This window comes from Phoenix dactylifera, chromosome 2 (assembly GCF_009389715.1).
Source record: "Phoenix dactylifera cultivar Barhee BC4 chromosome 2, palm_55x_up_171113_PBpolish2nd_filt_p, whole genome shotgun sequence".
In the NCBI taxonomy this organism is placed as follows: Eukaryota; Viridiplantae; Streptophyta; class Magnoliopsida; order Arecales; family Arecaceae; genus Phoenix; species Phoenix dactylifera.
The window spans coordinates 11,715,266-11,724,561 of NC_052393.1; the positions used below are offsets into that span (position 1 = coordinate 11,715,266).

General features: G+C 47.1%; 1 protein-coding gene across 2 annotated transcripts; it reads right to left on the reverse strand.

Annotated features, from left to right (window-relative positions):
- Positions 1-2,376: 2,376 nt before the first annotated feature.
- LOC103708474 (trihelix transcription factor GTL1) lies at positions 2,377-7,151 on the reverse strand. 2 transcript variants are annotated; one of them, XM_039121453.1, is made up of 3 exons: positions 6,208-7,151; positions 3,580-5,275; positions 2,377-3,495 (listed from the first exon to the last, which is right to left on the reverse strand). In XM_039121453.1, exons 1-3 carry the CDS (start codon positions 6,630-6,632, stop codon positions 3,484-3,486), a joined length of 2,133 nt encoding a protein of 710 aa, XP_038977381.1. In that variant the 5' UTR covers positions 6,633-7,151; the 3' UTR covers positions 2,377-3,483. The 2 variants fall into 2 exon arrangements, with proteins under 2 accessions (XP_038977381.1, XP_038977375.1); XM_039121447.1 differs by having other exon boundaries at positions 2,377-3,499; positions 6,208-7,131.
- Positions 7,152-9,296: the final 2,145 nt, after the last annotated feature.

Genomic DNA, 9,296 nt, shown 5'->3' on the forward strand with positions numbered 1-9,296 from the left:
AATATAATGTAGATCACAAATGGCCTCCATAAATATATATATATTGAAAGCAAGAATGGTTATCTTGAGGTTAAATGTAAATGTAAGGTCTGCTTCTAGTTGTTGAAAAATAGTCTTTTCCTATAGAAAACATCTAGAAATGGAGATCCTAATTATTAATTTTAATGGGCCTCAAATTATAGAAATCTTGAAGGTCAAGTTAGATTGTCTTGCACCTTGGAGTAACCAATGGAGAGAATGGCTACACAATAAATCTTCAAATGCATGAGGCAATAACACTAAATTAAGTTGCGGATTTATGCTTAAATCATGAAAATGAATTTTCCGACATAAAGGCGAAGTTCTCATCTCTAATAGATTATGATCAAAATAAGAGGCTTCACTATATATATATATATATATATATCACCTTGTTGCATAATATAAATAGGTTAGTTTACCACACAAATTGGAAGATATATATGCAGTTGCATATATAGGTGGTCCAGTGAAGAATCTAAAACTAATGGAATGAGAAACTTCATGATTGACAACTTTTCTCAGAAGGGTAGTTATTTGTACATGGGAAATCATATATTCACCCCATGACAATAGCTGGGATGAAGGGCTCTTACAAAATGGCCATATTGGACGTCTCATAAAACAAGTGGAGAGAAATTCTTAAATTAGCTGCTTCATGGTTAAAAAAATAAAGGATCATTGGATAATTGTCAAAAGAGACCTAGAAAGGGCTATGAAGCAAGTCATATTAATTTGTTAAAAAATGGATCATTTTTCAAGAATGAACCTTTTCACTATATAAAAGGATTGAGAGGTGAAGTCGTAGTATGCCACAAAAATGTGTCGAGCAAACAATGGGTATAATTTTGCGCTCCCATGTGCCTCATTTTTCTATTAATGGAAAGTGCATTTCTTCTTTTCTAATCATAAAGAAAGTAACTTTTTTTTTTAATGAAAACGGCAATTCACATAGCTCTAACGTGAGTATCACCTGCTAAGTCACCTAAAAGTAAAGAGTACAAAGAAAGGGGTATATCTACTGCGGATGTCTAGAGAAATTCCGCAGTATGCCGAGCGACAAAGGAGGCGACCCAGTCTGCTGCCCGATTCACCTTCCGGAAATATATAGAAAAGCAATCTTAAATAATTTCGATGTAACAAGAAAACAAACATTTCAAAAACACTAAAAAAGTAACGATTCGTTAGCACGTCTTTATGTTAACTATTTTTTTCTTCTTTCTTTCTTATCTTGACATCCATATATCCATCCCTTATATCCGAGCAATTAATTAGGTTGGACCGGGCCAAACTATCTAGCTCATAAAAAATCATTCGACTAAGCTAATTAAGCTCTCATCCATGAATTCAGACCATAATCTTCGAGCAAGTAGTCCAAGTCGATCACAACTTGACTCTTAAATAATGAAACTAATCGTTATTCATCTCTAACTAGTTTAAAAATCCAAAATAACCAAGCAGGAGTAGCACAACCTTGATACGAATATGAGAGAAACCAAAGCTCAAAAAAATAAATCAAAAACATAGTTTCCACTTTGTGAAAAGGGTGAATGTTCTGGCAAGTGAAATATATAGAAAACAATCTTAAATAATTTCGATATAACAAGAAAACAAACATTTCAAACACACTAAAAACTGAGTTTTTTTGGGGGAAAAATAAAGATCAAGAGAACTCTATGAATACCACCAAAAAATCAGTCACCAGTGATCAGTGATCTTTTCTCCAAACTCCTCCATAACATGTATCCATAAACATTGAAAAGAAGGAGGAGAAAAAGGAATAAGAACGATCTCATAACATAACAGAATACAAAGTGGGTGAGAAATTGGTGGCTGCATGGGAACGAGGACGAGGAGAGGGTATCGTGGGAAAAGCAACGGATGGCCCTCTCCACGATCGACCTGGCCGGGGGGCGACAGGAGGTGAGAGTCGCGGCGGGCATTTTGGGAAGCCAACCAAAGCGTGGTTGCGGGCTTATTGAAACACTTGCCCACCGGTGCCCCTTTTTTTTATATTTCGCTTTTTTTTTTTCTCTACATACGTATCGATCAGTCTGCAGCCCAAAAGCTTTGCTTCCCACCCAAAAAAAAACGCCAATATAAAAAGAAAAAGCTAGGCTCCAAAAAAAAGAAAAGAAGAGGAAGGGGAGAGGGTGAGCATCTCAACGGCATCGGCAGCGTCTGCAACCCTAAATCCCACCTTTTCCAAATTTTATACTCGGAGGCCAGGTTGGGAGAATACCTTCCCTCCACTCTCCCTCCACTTTTTTATTGGAGACTTTAGTGAGTCCTTAGTCCTTACCGTACTCAAAGTAAACTTATCGAGCTAAGCTAATATTAGTGAAAGATAATAATATATAACAACAAAGAGGTAATAACAAGTTTAATGGCAATGTAAGAAGAGGTACAGAAGCAAATCAAGACAGAATAATAATGACAAGACGAATAGGAGATGTACATTGTTGCAGTGCATAAAACAACATATTAAAGACCTTCATCATAATTAATTGATTTAAAATGAAAGAAAATAAAAATAAAAATCCCCGCACCAAACACCAGCCATTCTCCCGGCATTAATCTCATTTTATCCTAGCTCTTTTTTGTTTAATTATTTTTTCTTTGGTTATAGGTCCACTTTAACTTGAACTGGAAGTCACACAGAGGAGAGAGAAATAGAGACTGAGATTTAGAGACAAACAGTAGTGTGGATATACAAATTGTGAAGGAGGAGAAGTAGGCTTCTTGTTGCTGATGACGTTGAGGACTTATTTTCTCTGCTCCTCCATTCCAATGTAGAAAGCCGGATGCCAATTCTTCATGCCTCTTTTTTCGCACCTCCCTGTGGGCCTCGTGTGGATGCTGTTTGCGCGAGCTTATTACCGCCTTTGGTCCATGTCCGCCCCTTCCATTGGCCGAAGAGGATTCTTATTCCACAACAAATCAATAAATAGCAAAGGATGGATTGACGCAACGGACATCATCATCCAGAAAAACTTTTATGTTGACATGTACGATGCAACTAATAGTGCCGGTAAGTAGAAGATGGAGTTGAAGAAGAAGAGGAAGATAGAAGTGACGGAAGATAGATGATGATGCACTCAAGAAGAGGAGGAGGAGGAGGAGGAGATGAGGAAAGAGAGGACGAGTTTTGGGTGTTGAGGTCGTAGATGGTTGGTGGTAGCATATGGTACAGTGAGAGGAAGAAGGGATAAATGGCGGCGGGATCGTAGATCTACTGAACCATGGCCAAGAAGGAACCTGCAGTCGGGGCCGCTGTCGACGTTGTCCCTCCGCCGCCGCCCACATTAGGCCTCTGGAACTGTATCTTGTATTGCATCTTCCCGTCCTCATCATCCTCGTCGTCATCCTCATCGTCATCTTGGTCGATGTTATCGCTGTCGGGTTCCTCCATCTTGTCATAATCTTCCATGGTCGGCTGCTGCTGCCGTTGATCCATCAGCTCCTTCACAATGTCTTCTGGCTTCAATGCAATCAATTAAATTTAGATAGGAGCGGGGCTAGAGGAGAGATTGTTAGAGATGCAAATAGGGCATCGCTTACCTTCTTCATCGTCATGCCGCCGGCACTGCTGCCTTCTTCAAAGAAGCTTGGTGGAAGTCCCCCATTGCTGGTCTGCATCTGCACAGAGCCCGACCCTCCGCCGCCCTCAGAATTGGCGCCGTTTCTGCCGCCGCCGCCGCCGCCGCCGTTGTTATTGTTGTTGCTGCCATTCTTGGTTTCGGTCTCTGCTGATGGCTGTTGTGGTGGTGGTGGGGGTGGCGGCGCCTGTGGCGGTGCCATGGTTATGGGAAGTTCACTCCGTTCTTGAGGGTTGGGATCGGGATCGGTTTGTTGCTCTTGGTGCCGCTGAATCCCGCCACCACTGTTGCTGCCGCTGCCACCGCTACCGAGGTGCTTCTTGCGGTAGAGGGCATCCAATTGGTGGAAGTATGGGCAGGTCTTGGAATCCTCAGGCCGCTTCCTGTTGCTCTCCTTCACTTTCTTGAAATACTTGTTGATGTTCTCCCACTTCTCCTTGCACCTCTTGGCGCTGCGGTTGTATCCAAGCCGCTGCATTCCGGCCGAGATCTCCTCCCACAGCGGGCCCTTGGGCCCAGCCTCCTGATACCTTGAGTCGAGCCCGCTCCGCAGCTTAATCAACGCGTGGACCTCCGCCTTGGGCCACCGCGAGGGCGACACAGGCTCAAAGTTCACTGTCCCGACCGGCTCCGGCTGCTCTGGGACCGGCACCAGCTCTGAAGAAGATGACACCTGATGCCGTCCAATCTCCGTGCTTTGGTGGTGTTGGTGGAGCTCTTGCTGCTGCTGCGATGGCTGCATCGGTGCGGGTGGCCTCTGCTGCTGCTGATGCTGCGGCTGCGGCTGTTGGCTTTGTTGCTGAGGTGGTGCCGGTGGCGGCGCTACGGAGGATGCATGGACGGCGGTAGCTGGCACGGTTGGCAGCGGGATCGTCTGGCCGCTAATCTTCTGGATGCAGGAAATGATGGCGGCGTCACGGGACGCGGCCATGGCACGCTCCTGGGCGAGGAGCTCGTGCTCGTGGTTGAGCCGCGCCATCTCCTGCCGTCTCCACGCCTCCTCTCGTATCATCCGATCCTGCTCCCTCTTCTCGACGGTCTCCAAGAAACGCTGCTGCATGGACTCCTGCCGCTCCATCACCTGCTTCATCAGCCCCTCGAAGAACGCCATCATCTTCCGACTGCCCCCAGATCCACTGCGCTTCCGCTTCCGTCCCTCCCGGCTCCCGCCAGCCTCCACGGTCTCCTCGTCGTCGGACTCGGAGGACGAGGAGGAGGAGGTGTTGGACGAGAAGCTGATCCCGGCGGCGGCGGTGGCGGCGGTGGCGGCGGCGGAGCCCGAGATCCCGGGCGGTGCGACACCGGTGGCGGGGGTCAGCTCGGCGCCGACCCGTGTTGGCATCGCGATGGGAGGTGGGGCCACGGCGGAGACGGGAGGGGGTTGGATTCTAGCGGAGGAGGGGCCCGCGATCCCGGTGCTGATCCCAATTGGGGTTGTCGGGGCGGCAGCTGTGGCGGTGGTTAGGCCCGGTGCAGCGGCGGCGGCGGAGGAGCTGCTGCTGCTGTGGAGGGCTTCGAGCTGGCTAAAAAAGCGGTAGCTCTTGCCGTCCTGGCGGCCGGCCCGGCCTTCCTTGGTGCGCTTGTAGTATTTGTGGACGTTCTCGAACTTCTCTTTGCATTTCTTTGCGCTCCTCCTGTAGCCCAGCTCCGCTAGCCTCCTGCCCACCACCCAAACAACCCCATAATGACGATCACACGCACAACAGACCAGACCGCTAATAATAATAACAGCAACAGAAGGAAGTGAAGGAAGATGAGAGAATCATGAAAGCATATATATACATCCTCACAAAGAGCATCTAATTAAAGCACTAATTATTAGCTCATCGTAACAAAACTAAAACAAAGTTATCAGTTTTATGAAGAGTAAAAGGAGGAGAATAAATTAAAACTAAAACTAAATGTGACCTTGATGGAAGGGGAGGAATGCATGGGGTTTTCAGTCTCTCTTTTTTTTCTCGGGGTTTTCAACAGGTCTCCGAAATTAGAAATTGGGCATTGGTTGGGATCGATGCAGCGGATCCGAAGCGGCACTTATCGAATTCAGAAGCAGAAGTGGAGGGGACTTGATATAATTTAAAAAGAAAAGATGCTCCGCTCGTGAACCACGGGGGGAGGAGATCTGGGACTTGGAGGGAGGGAGGGGGAGTTGTATTGGGAGAAGAGGACTGACTGGCTTCTTCTTTCCCAAAACTGGAACTAATCCAAACAAGGGCAGCAGGAGGAGGCAGCGGCTGCTGTAATACAGTGCGCTCCGTGGTACGAACACAGTCCCAGATCGTTACTCATCTGTCTATCAGAATTCTCAAAAGTTTTGCTCTTATTTCATCCCGGTGCTAAAGCCCCAGAAACCGTTAAGCCCTCCGTCTCTCTCAATTATGGCACCCGAGATCCGTGATCTCTTCTCGCAAGGGAATTGGGACGTAGCACAAGGGAGAGGAGGCCAGGGGGGTGGAAGAGCGTGCGGAGGGAAGGAAGGAAAAAAGATAAGAGAAAGAGGAGGAGAGGTCCGGCGTCCACATTTTGGAACCTGGGCAGTGGCTGCTGGCTGTTAGAATTCTGGCGAATTTATTGGCTTTTTTCTTTTTACCTGGAGACGTCCTCCCAGAGGGGGCCCTTGAGGGTGGCGTCCCGGAAGGCGGCGTCCATCTCGGAGCGGATCTTGAGGAGGGCGAGCGTCTCCTGGCGGGGCCACCGGTTGCCGGTCGCGCCTCCGCGCTCGACCTCCTCGCCGGCGGCCACGAGAGCCTCGTCATCGGGGAAATTCCCGGGCACGGCGGGGACCAATTCCTCGAAATTGGAGGAGGGTGGGCGGGGGCCTGTGCCTGGCGGCGGGGGCCGGCTGCTGATGGGGGAGGCAGCCTCGGCGAGCTGAGTCTGCGGCGGCGGGGCCTGTTGCTGGAGGGGGTCGGGGTTGGAAATTCCGAGCATGTGAGCTCGGGGGGAGGAGAATGGGGTCATATCCGGCGGAGGAGGAGGCACCCCATATTGGGACCCTCCTTGCTGCTGCTGCATGGCTCCGGAATTTTTCCTCTCCCACTCCTCCGAACGCCTTTTGAGCAGTTACCGCACTGCTGCTGTGCTGCTCCCACTACTACTTCCTACTTCCACTACTAATCTAGAACTGATTCCCTCTTCCTCTCTCCCTTGCTCTCAGTGGGGGTAGAGAGAGAGCGAGAGAGAGAAGGGGATGGGAATTGGAGGAATCAGAAATTGGAAAAGGAAATCAGTACAAGAAGGGGGTGAAAAAGATGGAAGCATGGACAACTGGAAAGAGAGGGAGAGGGGGGAAGGGGCGGAGGAAAGAGAAAGGGAAGCCCCTACGAGCGAGTGCTGGCAAAATAACTTAAAAATTCACAATACCATATATACGCCTATATAAATATTAGGATGAGAAATATTATAGAGGAGGAGATGGGGTGGAGCGAGAGAGAGAGAGGGAGAGAGCGTGCGAGGAGAAGGAGAGAGAGCGAAAGAGAGAGGAAGATCCGAGAGCAGAATAGAAAGGAGCCATGAACACAGAGAGAGAGAGAGAGAGAGAGATAGAGATCTGAGGAGAGAGAAAGAAGGGTACAGAAGTTGATGATGATGATGATGTGAGAGGAAGAGGAGAGACGGGAAATGATAAAACAAACGAGATGCTGCGCTGTCAGGGTGGCTTACTTTGCTGCCTAATAATAGTTAAAACCGAAAGGACATACAGAAGAGAGAAGGAGCGTTCCTTCCTTGAGAAAATTTTAACAAAGATAACGCTGGGACAAAAGATTAGTAAGCCTCACACCGTCACCCCTCTCCGTTTCAAACCCAGGGCCGGGAACAATCCCCAACAGCTCATCCCTGGGAGTCTCCCGCATAAACATCAGTAACATTACATTAATTGTCTACAAGTAAATAAGATAGTAACAGGCCATGCTATTACGATAAACCTAAGAAACTGGCTGGTTTGATTCCTCCAGCTAACAGTTTGAAACCGGAGCAGTGCCGGGGCCCATAGAATGGACGGCTTCGATGTTGTTTTCTGGTCTCTCTAAATTTCTAAATGCTATCAATCATGTTTGTTGCTGTTGTTGCTGCTGTTGTTGGTAGTAGTGGCTGAGAAATGGTGGCCCAGCCAAGGCTTAATTGATGCAATAGGGCTAAGGAAAAAATAATAAATAAAAGAAGGGTGTATATAACACTAGGAGAGCGGTAGAAGGGATAATATGGGGGGGTGAAATGAAAAAATAAAAATAAAAGCGGTAGGAAGGGAGACAAGAACACATTGCAACAGCTGTAGAGTGGGCCCCACGGAGGGGGATGGAACGTGCCGGGCGATTATCGCGGATCCCACAGAAAACCCCAACCGCCATCCAATCAAACCCCCAAAATAAACCCACACCGTGGCATGTTACGCCAGGTAATAATCCCATTATTAATTCCAATGTCACGCAAAAGAAACCTTTAATTAACCCATAAACTATTCTATTCCAATACACCCAGCTAGAGAGAGGAAGATAAGAATCACTTCACCACGTGGCACACGACTCCATCTGCATCATCTATGATCTCCCGAGATGACAATGATTGATGATGCCTAGGGGGGGACCTTAAGTAACCCATAATTATTTATCTACAATGTTAATCGCCATATTTTTTTTTTACATTAGTTTAATTGTGCTTACTGGGGTTCGTTAAAATATCTCCTGGCGAGCGATTTATTGGCGAGCATGGGGCTTGTTTGTTCTCTATATAATGGTGGGGGGAAGCATGGGGATAGAGTTATTACGGAGGGACCCACGACTCCGAACTCCGCCTGATCTGGTCAAGTAATAATAGAGCCCCATCCCTTCCCATCCCCCTCTCCTCCCTCCCCTGTTTTTATTACAATTATTGTTTCTTGTTCTTCTCCTTATTATTATTATTTATCTCCATCTCTCTCTCCTCTTTCTCTCTCTATGCCTATTCTATTCCTTTCTTCCATCCCTTCCTTTCCTCCCTCGTCCCCCATAGAGCACTTCTTTCACGGTTCATTTCAACTACTAACCGGGGAATCAAATTAAAACAAAATAAAGGGGTACATCGCCTCATACTCTGTTTCTCTCTCTCTCTCTCTCTCTCAATCATGGCCGTACGCTAATTGGATTCCGTGGTAGATGCCGACCAGATGGACAGCGCGGTACAGCACAATAAAGACTCTCTTGTAGCAAGCCATGGCATCTCTCACAAATTAAAATTCTTCTACGGTAATAAAAGAAACGTGTGACAAGGGCAATGGAGAATGGGAGGAATACTGCCTGGGCTTTTCTGGACGTCGTTGCCATCAATTTTTTTTTTTTTTAACACGTCCATATAAACTCCATCTCAAGTTCCACCTCATCAATCAAACCGTCCTTTTCCAATCTTTCACTCTCTTTTGTTCTTTTTATTTTTCTTTTTACATGTTGGAATAAATAAATATTCTTGGAGAGGAAGTAACCGAAACGGAAAGCTTCTCTCCTTTGATGCCAACAAAAGAAAAAAAAAAAAAAAGCGGGACAGGACCGTCACGGTGCCAATTCCCAGTAATGCCCTCCGTTTTGTCCGTTACGCGCGTAACAGCGCCCGATACCAGGGGCATTCTCGTCAGACAATTTGGATTTTTCGGAGAGCTCGGTTCCTTACGGCACGTCACTCGAATACTGATGGAATTCGTCATTCTTT

Bases quoted from the DNA above. Each gene is read 5' to 3' on its own strand.
- LOC103708474 (XM_039121447.1), bottom strand. From the start codon at position 6,632: ATGCAGCAGCAGCAAGGAGGGTCCCAATATGGGGTGCCTCCTCCTCCG. The intron at 5,276-6,207 runs GTAAAAAGAAAA...GGTGGTGGGCAG, and splicing joins CTCTGGGAGGACGTCTCCAG to GAGGCTAGCGGAGCTGGGCT. The intron at 3,500-3,579 runs GTAAGCGATGCC...ATTGCATTGAAG, and splicing joins GCGGCATGACGATGAAGAAG to CCAGAAGACATTGTGAAGGA.